The sequence below is a fragment of the Eurosta solidaginis genome, chromosome 2 (assembly GCF_040869045.1).
Source record: "Eurosta solidaginis isolate ZX-2024a chromosome 2, ASM4086904v1, whole genome shotgun sequence".
Taxonomy (NCBI): Eukaryota; Metazoa; Arthropoda; class Insecta; order Diptera; family Tephritidae; genus Eurosta; species Eurosta solidaginis.
The window spans coordinates 288,803,947-288,821,022 of NC_090320.1; the positions used below are offsets into that span (position 1 = coordinate 288,803,947).

The 17,076-nt window shown below is 36.0% G+C and overlaps 1 protein-coding gene across 3 annotated transcripts in view; it reads right to left on the reverse strand.

The window, feature by feature from the left end:
* Positions 1-3,154, reverse strand: part of LOC137241133 (protein phosphatase 1L) — an 83,509-nt gene extending 80,355 nt beyond the window's left edge. Inside the window, exons 1-2 of one of the 3 annotated variants that reach the window (XM_067768410.1) lie at positions 2,783-3,154; positions 1,186-1,709 (exon numbers count right to left, since the gene is read on the reverse strand). In XM_067768410.1, coding sequence (XP_067624511.1) covers positions 1,186-1,321 — 136 coding nt within the window. In that variant the 5' untranslated portion in view covers positions 1,322-1,709; positions 2,783-3,154. Of the gene's footprint in view, positions 1-1,185; positions 2,370-2,782 lie in introns of those variants that run through there. The other 2 variants (XM_067768409.1, XM_067768408.1) reach the window with 2 other exon arrangements.
* Between the last annotated feature and the right edge of the window lie 13,922 nt (positions 3,155-17,076).

Here is a 17,076-nt window from a genome sequence, read left to right on the forward strand (position 1 = left end):
AACCAATTGGTTTTTGGTTTCTCGCCATATCCATAACCTAAAAATTTTGAGTTGGTGAATTTAATAACTTTTTGTAGATTTTATTCATTGTTTTGGATACGCTATGACTTATTTTTTGTGGAATATGTTTGTAATTTTTTGCGTTTTCTTCATTTTTATGAAATTTTCACGATTTTTAAGGCACCATTAATCGATCACATTGGAGATAGTTATGGATATTGGTATGTTACGACTATGGTGTTAGGGTTAAGGAAGTTTAATTAGCCCTTTAGGTGTTTCCACTATATTTTTAAAAAGTTGCCATCCATTTAAAATAAAAAAATGAAATATGCCAATATGAGCACCAGTAAAAAAACGTTTGTCATAGCTTTTTTTTAGCTATACATATAACAATAATAATCGTATAAATTATTATTAATTGAAGCGCTCGAGTTTCAGTGCACAATCTCGCAAATTAGCAAGCCGAAAAACCAAAATTTTTTATTTTAACAATTTCCCTGTCCAATGAGTCATATGTGACTCACAAGAGCGTATTAAAATAAGTTCATGAGTCACATGTGACTCATTTCTTTATACAAATTAAAGACGCTTTCTTGGTATGAACGTGTCGTTATATATTTGTGAATTCTATGTGAGCGTATATCAAAAGACCTAAACTTTAGGAAAATGAAAGAAAATTTCGAAATTTTTTTTCTAATACCTTTTTCTCATTTTCTTCAATTTTTGTATATACATACTTCTAACTTCAATTAAACAAAAAAGCACACTAATACACGTTTTTGACATTTATATATAAATTTACTGTTATTGTGATTCGAAAACTTAAATTATTTCTTATGGTCCTATATGTTCACATGTGACTCATTGAACGTGGTAAACAAAATTGTTTTTGCTACGTTCAGGAGTCACATTTGACTTACAAAATAAAATAGCCAAAATAAGGTAAATATATGTCATATTATTTATAAAAATAATATTTTATAATATATGTTCATATTATTCAATTAAGTAATACAAAAAAATAATGGGCGTGGAGCATTCTCAAAGCGCTTTGTATGGGTACAGGGAAGTTGTTAAGTTCTTTTCTTTAATCACAGTTTAAACAACGCCTTTTACAACACAAGTTACCTCCTTTGTTACATTAAATTTGATTTGATTTTAAGGATTAAAAAAAAAATTATTTACCTGAGTTTAATGCGCTTGAACGTGTCAATGAATTTCGTACGCGAGCTTCCATACGACACATTGCTGCTGGTGATATTTGTTGGCGACTGTTGAGATTTTGCATCTGACAATGGCTGTAATACTTTTTTAACTCCATTGTGTATGGAATGACTCAAGGGAGAGGAGAGCTTTTGGGGGACGAATATTGTTGTTTTTAAGTTTTTTTTTATCAGATTTTTGGAACTGGCTAGAAGTTCAGCGCATAAATTTGTAATTGAAACTATTAAAAATGTTTTTTTTTTTAATTTTTTTCGAAAAATGTTATATTAACTTGAGCGCTTCTTTATATATTGAAAGTAATTTGTTTTAATTCTCGCGAAAAACTTTTAAAAATAATTTGTCAAATATTGTTGGTGTGATTTCAGCACCCCTTTCGAAATGTTAGTGACTTTTTTCTGTTTTTTAATTTTTTGTTTTTTTTTCTAATACGTTTCTTGTAATATTTTGGTGATCTTTTTTTTAATATTTAAGTAACTCGCAACAACCTACATTTAAACACTTTTAAAAAACATTTGGCACATGTTAATTTTATTTTTTTAATTTGCAGTATATTTTTTTGTTCCCGACCAGAAATTGGTGCTGTTTAATTTTATAAAATTTTTATTTTTTTATTTTTTATTTAGATAAAATAATTTTTTCACTATTTTGCTATAATACTTTAGTTTTTTTGTATTATTTTAATTATTCACTAGCACTTAATGTTTAAACACTTAAAAATCATTTGGCCCATATTAGTTTTTTTTTTATTTTCAGTACACTTTTCTGTTTGTGGACAAAAGGCCAAATTTTTTAATACTTATTTTTATTATGTTTTTATAATACGTTATTAACTTTTTTTAAATAATACGTAACATTTCACGTTTAATCACTTTAAAAACTATTAAGCCAATGTTAAAAAGCTTAAAATCTCCAGTGTACTTTTTTGTTTCTGGACAGAAATTCTTCGCTGTTAATTTTTTTTTTAATTTTAATGAACGAATTTTTCTTTTATTAAATAGTTAATTAATTTTTATTTTTTTTAACTATTTTTGTACAATACTTTTGTGATATTCTTTTTTTTGTTATAAATAATTCGTAACACCCAACATTTAAACAGTTTTAAAAATCACATTACAATGTAATTTTTTTTAATTTACAGTAAACTTTTTTGTGCCTGCGCCGAAATTTAGCACTATTAAGTTTCTAAAAAAGTTAAAAAAACATTTTGTTTATAAAATATTTATAGCACTTTTGGGAATTTGCTTCTTTTTTTTGTTATTTAAGAGCAAAGATAAGATTTAAACGCTTTTAAAAATCATTTGGTCAAGTTTAGTTTTGTTTTTTATTATTCAGTACACTTTTTTGTTCCTGGCTAGAAATTGGGAGATAATTATGTAAGTGCAAAAAACATTGTAAATACATTTTTTTTATTTTTATTGTTTATATCTTTGTTTGTTTTTTATTATTAATTCTTGTAAATAATTTGAGAAATTATATGGTCGCTATTCAATTTTTTTTTTCAGTAAACATAATTTTTTAGAATAATATCACAATTATGTTTACGTTTTCACAGCCCAACCTTGTTTTTTTGTTTTAATTAAATTTTCTTCACATAATTTGCGGTAAATATTGTGATTTTCGGGTTAAACCAATCACCAGCTCACATTCGCACACTTATAGGTACTAAGTGCTTAGAGCGCACGGTGAGCTACGAAATCTGTCTTTAAAATAATTTAGCAGATTCTCGCCAAACAATGCACAAGTAAATAATGTAAATAAAAATAGTTTTTGCTCAATGATTCGGCGAAATTTCGTTTTGTTGAACTTATTATTGTTATTCCCAAATGCAAACTAAATGTTATTATTATTCCATCTCGTATGAATGTTCTTCGTCGACGATGCCCACCTCCCACCTCAGCTGTGCTAGCAACTGTTGGCGTTGTTCTGTCTTTCATCGGCAGCACACAGATTGTTTTGTCATCGTCGGCTTCCTTTTTATTGCACTTTCGATACCTCTATTGTTTTACACTCTTTCATTTGCACATTAACGAATTACTCATTACCTATGCACATATGTAAGTAGATACATACTAGAGATATACGCCGCCGATAAACACCGCCGCCGCCGCCGATTTTGGTAATTTTTCGCACGCCGCCGCCGAATGTCAAAAAACCAATTCAACAAGTTAATAAAACAAAACACTAAAAGAAAAGTTATATAATAAATGTATATGCTCACTTTGCATATTTTTTTCAAAAATTAATAATGAACAATGAATTCAAATAAAATGACCCAAGGCGAACATGTTTTCAAATTGTCCTCAAGTTGTTAAAAAAACAAATTACCCAAAAAAGGTGCCGATTTTTAAAAAATTTTTATATTGCGGCTTACATTCAAACCTCTGTTGTTTATTTGCGAAACTATATAATAGCGTCTGAAATATTAATTTTGATTTTCACACTTCATCCTTCAACATCCAAGTCTCCCGGTTTGACATTTCCTAAAGTTGGCGGCCCTATCCAAAACTAGTCCCTTGGAGTGAATCACACTGGTTTTAGCCTATCAACCATCACTTACACGTTACGGCTCCTTTTACAAATGTGAATACGTAGGCACATATATTTACCAGGTGAGGCTTTGTCCTTCGCAAAAACACTCAAAGTGGTCAAGCAAAATCTTTCTCTTTCTCGAACACAAACGTCTGCAAATTTTGGTCTACATTTTAAAACTTTTACGGTCCTTGTTAAGTTTAAATTATGTAGATGTGCCAAGGATTATACGATTTTCTCCCATGTGTTACGTAATGATATCCACTTAAACAGCTTATGATTTCGAGGGCGGCATCCTTGGCGGAATAGTCACTCCTTAACGTTTCAAGGTGTTTCCCTGGTGTAGCCCGGCAGCATAGCGCGACGAAAACATCCGATAGAAAGTCTTCGGAGCTACACCTAGAGCTTCTAGAAAAGTGACGTCGACGAAGGTATGAGTTCGATATCGCAGTCCTATAGCTTCTGTGCTGGCATATAGTGTGAGGGTCAGGAGGCGTGGTAGCGACTGGTGGTCGGGATTGCTACTGTTCGCACATCGGGAATTATAGCTCTTAATCATCGGGAATTGCAACTCGAGACAACTGGATGCGTCCTGTGCCACGAGAGTCATGAGTATTAATAGGCCATTAAGAGCAACCGTAAGTCGCCTTTGTGCGTGACCGCCAAGGAGCCACAAATGATTTAAAGAAATTGTGTTCGCTAGGATTATTAGGAGTTAACCCCAGGTGAAACTACGCTTTGTACGAGATATACAGACAAAAGTGTGACCATTTTATATATCTCTATTTATTTTCAGCAGACGCAGCAGTACCAATTCCAAAGACCGGAGTTAGTTTTGAGCGAGGGACAATCCCTCTACAAGGAGCTACTCCTGAAAAATTTTCAACGATCAGCGAGATTTTGAGGCAAAAACCTCGGATCTTTCCGAAATGGCCAAACGTTGATTATTTTTTTAAATAGAAAAATCAAGCTGTTTAAAGTAAGAACACCGGCGTACACCGGCGCGCCGCCGCCTCCGGTATATAATAGAACCTACGCCGCCGCCGCCGATAAAGTGATCGGCGTAAACCTCTAATACATACATAGGTACCAGCAAGAAATGGTGTAGGTAATCGCTGGGCAATATATTGTAATGAATTTAGGGAAATTCCGCTTATTCCAAACCTTCTGCTAACGTTCGAATAGCTAAACTGTTGAATAAATAACTCCAATATTCAATAATGCAAAATGGGCTTTATTAGACTACTTTGAGAGTACTTCACAATAACACTTATACTTCACAACCAATAGCGTGCTTAAATCAAAACTGATTACTGAATACTCAGCTTGTGTTGCTTTTATACTCTCTGGTGCCTTGTCCGCATATTTCTCCAAATGTCTAAACGTTTCTCCTTCTAGAACTTCTCCTCTACTACTTGGTTACCAGCTAAATGCATGTGTATTTGTAATTTATAGCCTCTCGCATAGCCATATGCGTGTGCATATGTGAGTACTACTTTCGGCTGATGATTTCATGTGTTTATTAGTATCTCTCCGTTGCCTTGTATGCATGTGCGTAGATGATAATTGATTTATTTACATACATACAAGTGGCTGCTTAGTATCGGCTTAGTGATGGTAGTATCGCTTAGTGATACTAATATTCGTCACAATATCAATTATTTAAAGTAGCCATTCGTTTTCAATGCCATCCTCTATCGTCCGCTCGTTCCCCACCTCGCCTTTCCCTAGCTCCAGAAACACAACCCCTGACTACACTTCTATGTTTTTTATCAGTCCTTCCTTTTTCTTCGTGAAAAAGTCTTATTATTTCGCTACCCCTCTATTGGCATTTCACCCTTTCTCTTTCTTTCTCTTCGTTTCATTTATCTAAATTTTTTCCCCTCTTCCTTTTCTTTTATCTACTCATTACATCTCTCTCCCACTCCCTTCACTTGTTCTGAGTTTTCGTCAATTCTACGAATTTGGCTCGTAGAGCACGATCTCTGATTAAAACGAAATGCCTTGGGCGAAGCGCCGCCTATCGGTTATCTTTATTTAAAAAAGGAAACCGCCGGAAAATACTTGTTTTAAATAGATGTAAAGCAAAGCGCCATCCATTGGTATGTCTTTCTATAAGAGTCGACAATCGATCACTGCCAATCCAGTGAAGAAACATGTTCTAAGTCTTTTGATCAAATTAAATAAGCTTTTTCATAGAGTGTAACTTTTTTGGTGGGTATACTTAACCAAAATTTAAGAAGGAATAAGCAGATACATTTAAGAAATTGGCTTGGTAAAGAGAAAATGGGCCATAACTGCAAAGAAAAAATAAACAAAACATAACTCACAGACAAAATAGAGAAAAATTATGAAGAGTGTTATTCGACCAAATGTGGCCAATGAGTAATTAAGGGCCTATTTTCTGGTTTGTTAGCGTGGCGGGTGAGACGAAATCATAGCATACACCTATGTACCTACATAACTACTTGAAAATATTTAGATGATGTGCATATTGTACGACGTTCCAGTAGGGAGAAATATCAAAATGACTTCAACGTAACAAGTCAAGCCAGTTATCTCTATTTCGTAAGAACCTGGCGCAAGAGCACAGCGGACGTCTCCTCTTTCCTCTGCAACGAAATAAGATTGTCGACAGAAGTACTTTCTGAGCGTCGTTCCACGTTTTTTTTCATTCTCATAGCATGACCTAGGCTGCGAGACTTTTGGGCGTTTATTCAAATCTCTTTCCAAATAAGCCGCCGGCATCATGGAAATCAAAACTCTCCAAAACTTGTTTTCTCTACATTGTGCATGATTTCGAGTCGTATATCAGGACAAGTATGATTAGAGTTAGAATTAAGTGCAGATATTGTTTTTCGCTAATTGATACTTGTAAACCGTGTGTTCGCTGCCAAGGTACAAATGCGCCGCTTCTTCATTTTATAACAGCAAGAACGCTGTCTTTCCCTCGCTATCCAGGCAAGGCAGAACTTGCGTCGCGTTTCTTTAAAGTCAATGATCTGAGTTTGACGGGATAGGGAGTTGGCTTATCTGAAGCTCGTTTGATTTCGACCGGCTCGGAGAGATCAGTCCCTATCTTAACGCACCTGGTGATATTGCTCAAGCTCAATTGGCAAATCTTTATAAGCATAAGACATAGCAGCTTCTCATTTTGCGTTTCTTGAAATTCTGGTCGATAGTAAATTTACCAGGTCGGCAACCGCATTGATAAGACCTAGACAGTTTATCGACTTTGGGATTCAGTCTTTCGCAAACTATGCTAGGTACAACGTTATAAACAATACGAGTATACAGTTGGCTGGTAATAGCGCGATTTGCCAGATCTCCCTGCTTTTGGATTGAGTATAGTAAACTAAAAATTTTGCATAGCAATCGGTACATTATTTTTACCAACTCTTCGCCCTAGTGTTTGAACAACTCGGGGTATATTGACATTCCCACTTCACCATAGTCCGTACATATGGAGTACATCGTCCATCTAAAAATGTGGAAAAACATAAGCATGATATGCGCATCGGTCGCCATTGGCATTCCTGTAGTCAACCAATTTTTTTTTCTAAAAATTGGAATCAAAATTCGAAACGAGCTGAACGCCAGAACAATAATTTTTTGTAATGATTGTTGTTTTTTTTAGCCATTTGTAGCAATTTATCAGTCAAACCAAACACCGCTGTATAGCTAAATGGTTAGCGCAGCGTGCCCAAAGCGTACTGATGATGAAGGCTTAGCACCCTTCGAAATGGATCTATCTGCGCAGCTATGGCTGAGAAATTTTCTACTTACTATTCCAAAAACAAAATACAATTTTTGAGTTATAGGAAGATTTAAAAAAATTAAAAAAAACAAGTAAGGAAGGCTAAGTTCGGGTGTAACCGAACATAACATACTCAGTTGAGAGCTATGGAGACAAAATAAGGAAAATCAATCTGGGGTAACCCTGGAATGTGGTTGTATAACATGTGTATCAAATGAAAGGTATTAAAGAGTATTTTAAGAGAGAGTAGGCCATAGTTCTATGGATGAACGCCATTTAGGGATATCGCCATAAAGGTAGACCAGGGCTGACTCTAGAATTTGTTTGTACGATATGGGTATCAAATGAAAGGTGTTACTGAGCATTTTAAGAGGGAGTGGGCCTTAGGTCTATCGGTGGACGCCTTTTCGAGATGTCCCCATTAAGGTGGACCAGGGGTGATTCTATAATGTGTTTGTACGATATGGGTATCAAATGAAAGCTGTTAATGAGTATTTTGAAAAGGAGTGATCCTTAGTTCCATAGGTGGACGCCGTTTCGAGATATCGCCATAAAGGTGGACCAGGGGTGTCTCTAGAATGTGTTTGTACGATATGGGAATCAAATGAAAGGTGTTACTGAGCATTTTAAGAGGGAGTGGGCATTAGGTCTATAGGTGGACGCCTTTTCGAGATATCGGCATTAGGGTGGGCCAGGGGTGACTCTAGAATGTTTGTACGGTATGGGTATCAAACGAAAGGTGTTACTGAGCATTTTAAGAGGGAGTGGGCATGAGGTCTATAGGTGGACGCCTTTTCGAGATATCGTCATTAGGGTGGGCCAGGGGTGACTCTAGAATGTGTTTGTACGATATGTGCATCAAACGAAAGGTGTTACTGAGTATTTTAAAAGGGAGTAATCCTTAGTTCTATAGGTGGACGCCTTTTCGAGATATCGCCATAAAGCTGGACCAAGGGTGACTCTAGAATGTTTGTACGGTATGGGTATCAAACGAAAGGTGTTACTGAGCATTTTAAGAGGGAGTGGGCATTAGGTCTATAGGTGGACGCCTTTTCGAGATATCGCCATTAGGGTGGGCCAGGGTGACTTTAGAATGTGTTTGTACGATATGGGTATCAAATGAAAGGTGGTAATGAGTATTTTAAAAGGGAGTAATCCTTAGTTCTATAGGTGGACGCCTCTTCGAGATATTGCCATTAGGGTGGGCCAGGTGTGACTCTAGAATCTTTGTACGATATGGGTATCAAACGAAAGGTGTTACTGAGCATTTTAAGAGGGAGTGGACATTAGGTCTATAGGTGGACGCCTTTTCGAGATATCGCCATTAGGGTGGGACAGGGGTGACTCTAGAATGTTTGTACGATATGGGTATCAAACGAAAGGTGTTACTGAGCATTTTAAGAGGGAGTGGACATTAGGTCTATAGGTGGACGCCTTTTCGAGATATCGCCATTAGGGTGGGCCAGGGGTGACTCTAGAATGTTTGTACGATATGGGTATCAAACGAAAGGTGTTACTGAGCATTTTAAGAGGGAGTGGACATTAGGTCAATAGGTGGACGCCTTTTCGAGATATCGCCATTAGGGTGGGCCAGGGTGACTCTAGAATGTGTTTGTACGATATGGGTATCAAATGAAAGGTGGTAATGAGTATTTTAAAAGGGAGTAATCCTTAGTTCTATAGGTGGACGCCTTTTCGAAATATCGCCATTAGGGTGGGCCGGGTGTGACTCTAGCATGTTTGTACGATATGGGTATCAAACGAAAGCTGTTACTGAGCATTTTAAGAGGGAGTGGGCATTAGGTCTATAGGTGGACGCCTTTTCGAGATATCGCCATTAGGGTGGGCCAGGGGTGACTCTAGAATGTTTGTACGATATGGGTATCAAACGCAAGGTGTTACTGAGCATTTTAAGAGGGAGTGGAACTAGGTCTATAGGTGGACGCCTTTTCGAGATATCGCCATTAGGGTGGGCCAGGGGTGACTCTAGAATGTTTGTACGGTATGGGTATCAAACGAAAGGTGTTATTGAGCATTTTAAGAGGGAGGGGGCATTAGGTCTATAGGTGGACGCCTTTTCGAGATATCGCCATTAGGGTGGGACAGGGGTGACTCTGGTATGTTTTTGTACGATATGGATATCAAATTAAAGGTATTAATGAGGGTTTTAAAAGCGAGTGGCCCTTAGATGTATATGTGAAGGCGTTCTCGCGATATCGACCAAAATGTGGACCAGGTGATCCAGAAAATCATCTGTCGGGTACTGCTAATTTATTTATATATGCAATACCACTAACAGTATTCCTGCCAAGATTCCAAGGGCTGTTGATTTCGCCTTGTAGAACTTTTTCATTTTCTTCTACTTAATATGGTAGGTGTCACACCCATTTTACAAAGTTTTTTCCAAAGTTATATTTTGCGTCAATAAACCAATCCAGTTACCATGTTTCATCCCTTTTTTCGTATTTGGTATAGAATTATGGCATTTTTTTCATTTTTCGTAATTTTCGATATCGATAAAGTGGGCGTGGTTATTGTCAGATTTCGCCCATTTTTTATACCAAGAAAAAGTGAGCTCAGGTAAGTACGTGGGCTAAGTTTAGTAAAGATATATCGGATTTTGCTCAAGTTATTGTGTTAATGGCCGAGCGGAAGGACAGACGGTGGACTGTGTATAAAAACTGGGCGTGGCTTCCACCGATTTCGCCCATTTTCACAGAGAACAGTTACCGTCATAGAATCTATGCTCCTACCAAATTTGAGAAGGATTGGTAAATTTTTGTTCGACTTATGGCAATAAAAGTATTCTAGACAAACTAAATGAAAATGGGCGGAGCCACGCCCATTTTGAAATTTTCTTTTATTTTTGTATTTTGTTGCATCATATCATTACTGGAGTTGAATTTTGACTTAATTTACTTATATACAGTAAAGATATTAAATTTTTAGTTAAAATTTGAATTTAAAAAATTTTTTTTTAAAAAGTGGGCGTGTTCTTCATCCAATTTTGCTAATTTTTATTTAGCACATATAGAGTAATAGTAGTAACGTTCCTGCCAAATTTCATCATGATATCTTCAACGACTGCCAAATTACAGCTTGCAAAACTTTTAAATTACCTTCTTGTAAAAGTGGGCGGTGCCACGCCCATTGTCCAAAATCTTACTAATTTTCTATTCTGCGTCATAACGTCAACCCAGCTACCAAGTTTCGTCGCTTTATCTGTCTTTTGTAATGAGTTATCGCACTTTTTCGGTTTTTCGAAATTTTCGATATCGAAAAAGTGGGCGTGGTTATAGTCCGATATCGTTCATTTTAAATAGCGATCTGAGATGAGTGCTCAGGAACCTACATACCAAATTTCATCAAGATACCTCAAAATTTACTCAAGTTATCGTGTTAACGGACGGACGGACGGACGGACGGACGGACGGACATGGCTCAATAAAATTTTTTTTCGATCCTGATTATTTTGATATATGGAAGTCTATATCTATCTCGATTCCTTTATATATGTACAACCAACCGTTATCCAATCAAACTTAATATACTCTGTGAGCTCTGCTCAACTGAGTATAAAAAACAATAATCAATACAAAAAATTATTGTTCTGGCCTTGAGCTCGCTTGGAACCTTGAATCCTTTATCAATAGGCCGATAAAACAAAAACAATTGTAACAAGTAAAGGTGTCTAAGTTCGGGTGTAACCGAACATTACGTACTCAGCGTGAGCTTCAATTATACATTTCATTTCAGATAATTTACTTTTCTACATAACACGTGGCACCGCCCGTTTAAAAAAAAATGTCTCCCCATTTCCTCTTACAATAAAACTTTATAAGTGAAATATCATTGATCCGAAACTATTTTTTTTTAAGTTATAGCTTATTATTCTAGCCTACGACCCTTTTAAACTTGTTTTATATCTATGTTGTCGTGGTCTTTTACCGATCCAGCCCATTTTTGCTAGAAATATTTTCTGCTATAAGGAAAATATATGTACACAATTTTATTACGATCTGTTAATTTTTCTTCGAGGTGTGGCTCACAAAACATGGAAAATTGCTTAGTTATAAAAGGGGCGGTGCCACACCCATTTTAAAAAAGTTTAGTGTTTTCCAATTTAATGTTATAAATCTATTTAGAAGTAAAATTCTATTGATACAAAGCTCTTTTTCGCTAAGATATAGTTTATTATTTTCGTCTACGACCCTTTTAAAAACCTTTTATATAAAAGTGGGCGTGGTCTTTAACCGATATCGTCCATTTTTTGTAGAAATATATCCTGCTATAGAGAAAATTTGTGTACCCAAGTTTATAACGATCTGTTAATTTTTATTCGAGTTATAGCTCCCGAAACATAGAAAATTGCTTAGTCATAAAAGCGGCGGTGCCACGCCCATTTTTTTAAATTTGAAGTTTTTCCTATTTATTGTTATAAATCCACTTGGGAAATGAAATACCATTGATATAAAGCTCTTTTTTTTGCAAAGATCTAGCTTATTTTATTCGCACACTACCCTTTTAAAAATCTTTTATATAAAAGTGGGCGTGGTCCTTAACAGTTAATTTTTCTTCAAAGTATTCCTTATAGTAAAGGCCACTTCTCTGCCGAATTTTGTTACGATAGGTTTAAAGATTTTTGATTAATGATTAATAATATTTGTAAAATTGATTTTATCATAAGTGGGCGGTGCCACGCCCATTTAAAATTTTGTTTTTCAAATTTTTATCAAGAGTCTCAATATCAGTCCACATGTCAAATTTCAACATTCTGGGTGTATTATTTACTAAATAATCAGGTTTTTTGTTTTTTCCAAAATTTTATTTATATATAAAAAGTGGGCGTGGTTATCATCCGATTTCATTTTCAATACCAATCTATTCTGCGTCCAGATAAGGTCGTGTACCAAATTTGGTGAATATATCTCAAGTTTACTCAAGTTATCGTGTTAACGGACGGACGGACGGACGAACATGCTTCAATCAAATTTTTTTTCGATACTGATGATTTTTATATATGGAAGTCTATATCTATCTCGATTCCTTTATACCTGTACAACCAACCGCTATCAAATCAAAGTTAATATACTCTGTGTGTAAAGCACGCTGAGTATAAAAATTGTAATGATTTCTTGTCATGGGAGTTTCCTACTCAAAACAATGAAATCTTTTGTATAAACATGGAAATTTCCCTTATTGTTAAAAAATTCCTCTTGGAACCTTCCTTCCTAAGCTGGATTTGCTGGTAGAAGTTTCGGCCATTATTCCTATCAACTAGCATTTAACGCTCCTTGTAGTCACGCTTTTCTGCTTAGCATTTATTTCTTCTGATTGAGCCTCCATCTTTCTTCTTTACATGACGATAATCTAGATTCTAGAAATGCATAAAAGTCTGCACTTCAAAACAAGTCTTTGATGTGCTTGATTTTTAAATAATTAATATACGATCGTCATTCGTTTAATTTCCTACAGGGTACCTATTATGTAAACAAAAAATTTCGCGCGCAAATCAGTAAATAGATGCAAGTGCTTGTGTATTTATTTTGCGCCCAAATGCACACCTTGGGAAATCGCTACCGCAAGCGTCACCGTAAACTTTGCTGCAACAACAACGCGGCTTTCCGCAGTTGTTCAATTATTGCTACTGAATTGTTAGCAATATTTGACTATTGCCGTCTGAAGTGAGTTTTACAGATCCGGCTCACGCTCAATTCTCACGGGAATGCTCTGGATTATTGAGAGACTTGAGAAGCAGATGTCGTGAAATTTTCGCACACGTGAAATGGGATAGGCAGATGTCGCCGCTGTTTTTCATTTAACTCATACGGCGAAAGGCTAAGCAGCGACATCTATTTTTGAAAACGTAGGTATATTAAAGGCCTCGTTTCCAACCTAAAAAGAAGTAATTAACAAGTTATCTGGCTCACAAATTGAACCAGATTTCTATCTGGATTTATCTGGCTCAAATCGTTGTTGTTGCATTTACATGCAAAATTATTTATCTGGCTCAGGATTTTGTCACCGGATGATAGCCTATGAGTGTCACACTTAAAGAGCCACTTAATGGTGACTTATAACCATAAAACTATAACCAGATAAAACAGCTGATCGAACCTACCTTATGGAAATCAATGTAATCGATTAATGGTGCCATACCATAACGCTAACGCCATAACCATACCATAGCCAACCAATTGGTTTTTCGCCATGTCCATAACCTAAAAATATTTGAGTTGGTGAATTTAATAACTCTTTGTAGATTTTATTCATTGTTTTGGATATGGCAATATCCATAGTATGGTTACGAGTATGGCATTAGGGTTAAGGAAGTTTAATTGGCCCTAAATGTTTACATATTAAACGTATATTACACATTTCAATTTAAGTTGCAATAATTTACAAAATTATTTAAATTGCAAAAAAAAAACCAAAGAATAAATACATACGTACTAGCAAAATAAATAAATGTAGCATAAGAAAATTTGTAGGCATGTAAAATCGCATTTGCTAGACACTTTTACACGGTCACGTGTGCTCCCAAAATGTGCTGTGCATACATATTACTTGTTTGTATTTATATACGTATTTATAAAGGGGCTTTCAAATTGCTTAGCTACATAATTTCGGGATCATTTTGACGCCCTTTCAGGAGTAAATTCGGACTATTTCGGAACTGAGTCGGGATTTATTAAATGATCATTTCGGGATGGTTTGTGGACTTTTTGAGATTATTTTCTGGACTATTTTGGGACTTTTTCACAATCGATTCGGGACTGTTTAAGGATCACTCGGAACTCTTTCTGGACTGTCCCTCGGCCAATTCGGTGTGTTTTCAATGATTTTGTGATGATTTAGGGCTGACGGTACTATTTTCGTCTACTATGCGACGGTTTATGAATCATAACTGAACTATTTCGGGATTTTTTTCCAGATCAATTCGGGACTAGTTTTGGGTAAATTCTGGGTGTTTTCATCACAAATCACTTTTGAACTGTTTTTGGATAATTATACTGCTATCTACAGATCATTTTATTTATAATTTCAGAATTGCTTTCGGGATCAGTGATCCAAAATTAATGGGTGCACCTCATAATCCCGACTTTCAAAATCCGGACAACTCATAATCCCGACAAGTTTCAGAAATCCCGACAAGACACAATCCAGACATAACAAAATCCAGACATAACGAAATCCCGGCAACACAATATCCCGACAACTCAAAATCCCGACAGCACTTAATCCAGACAAATTTACTAAAATTTCGTTATTAAACAGATATACTGTGGATCGCGTACCCGGTGTTGGATCGGCTAAGGGTTATTTTTTTAAAGTGCGGCCGAAGGCCGCCTACGCAGAAGGGTATACTACGCAGAAGGATATCACCGTGGCGGTAGCCACGGTTATACCACACACCCGGACTTGGCGTAGCCCAGGTTTATTTTTTATAAGCGCTGCCGAAGGCCGCCTATGCCGAAAGGTGTTCTGCGCAGAATTACTGTGCATAGCGCAGCCGGATTGGATCGGCTAAGGGTTATTTTTATGAGTCGCGGCCGAAGGTAGCCTACGCAAAAGGGGTGCCTAAAATAATAGAATAATACCGAAGATATGTATTTTTTATGGCATCGTTTTATCACTGAGTGAAAACTGAATCCAGCTTATTCAAAAATACTGACAAAATATATAAAAATGTTAAAGTCCCCAATTTACATGTTGTCGGGATTTTTTTGTCGGGATTTGGTCGTGTCGGGATTATTTGTTTCGGGATTTAGTGTTTCGGGATTTTGTAAGTCGGGATTAAGTTACACACCCAAAATAAATTGGGTATAATTTCGAAATCAATGCGGAAATATTTTGGATTTATTTCAGGTTCAGGCGGCCGTTGTGGTGTCGTGGTTGCGTGCTTCGCCCACCACTTCAAAGGTATTGGGTTCAACTCCCGGCCGAAGTAACATAAATATTTATAAAAAGGTAGTTTCCATTAGAATAAAATTCTCCTAAGCAGGGTCGCCCCTCGGCAGTGTTTTCGCAAACATTCCGAGTGTATTTCTGCTATAAAAGGCTTCTCACTGAAGAATTTGCCGTTCGGACTCCGCATAAAACATATACGTCCAGATCCACCAATTTTTTGGCAAAACTTAATTATAAAGGAGACGACGCAAATTGGAAGGGAAGCACGGCCTAAATCGTTTCGGAGGTAAATTGCGCCAAGTATTTTTGTTTTTATTTCAGGTTTAATTTCATATTGTTTTCAGGATATTTTCGGGACTATTTCGAAATCATTGTATTCAGACAAAGAATCTTTTGTCCCATCGAGGTCAAAGCAATATTACAAAAGTAGTAAACGCGAAACCTTTAAAGGAAATTGAAAGGGGGATGGAAACAGAAAGGGGAAAGGAAGAGGGGATATGGGCGGAGAAGAAGGGGAGCGAAAGAAAGAACTAGGGTACATAGGGAAAAAATAAAGAGAAAACCTTTTGAAATAAAAGAGGGGCAGGATTGAGCGTGGGTCTTATAAATAAAAAATTATTTCGGAAAAGTGGGCATGCAGTGGGGACAAATCGAACGTTATACGTACATACATTGTTGTCTGAAAAAATTGTCAAGATCGGTCAGACATATAATATATATCCTATACAACCGACTGTTCGGAAAAGAGGTTTAACGTAATTTCGTTCTCATTTTAATCGCTAGAAGCTTCAGATGCGCACAAATATGGCATATGTTATTGCCTGAAAAAATCGTCAAGATTGGTCATATATATAGTATATATCCAATACCACCGATTGTTCAGATAAAAGCTTAAACTAAGTTTCTTCCACACTTGAACAGTTAGAAGCTTGAAATTTCACAGGATGCTTACATATAAGGCAAGCATTGTTGTCTAAAAAAATTGTTTAAATCGGTCGTATTTACAATATATATCCCATACAACTGATTAATCATATTTTAGAAATTTTTCAAATTTCAACACATTGTTCGTCACCACCATTGATGAAAGGTATGAGCGCACATCCCAAAATAGTCCCGTCCCTACTTGTTTGATGTACCCAATTTATTATTATTATTATTATTACCCGCGAAAAAGCAGGCGAAGATTTTGGCTACGACGAGATTGTTATTCGAGTCTATCTTGAGGCCTTGAGTGATGCGCACATCACAGGCATGGGGCCATGTAGTTCGTCTTAGCTTGTCAGATCGATTGAGCGTATGTATATGTTTATGCTTAAGCCTAGTGCTGGATATGATCATGTTTCCGGCGCCCGTCAAGTACATCAGCCTTAATATTCATATTCACAAATATTTATTTTATACATTATCTCACATCCCTCCACCGTCAAAAATAGATTTAAGCCACTTGAGAATTATCGAAAAATATATTAAAAGTTATTTTACGGACCGGATATGGGTCTAGTGCGACATATTTTAATTTTTATCAGCGGCTGGCTTAATGTGTACCTTATAGCGAATGTCTTATGCGTTATCAGCCCTCTTTTCGTGTAAAAAAAAAAAAATTCAGAAAAAATATAACAAAAATGCAAACATACATAAGTGTATACTTATCA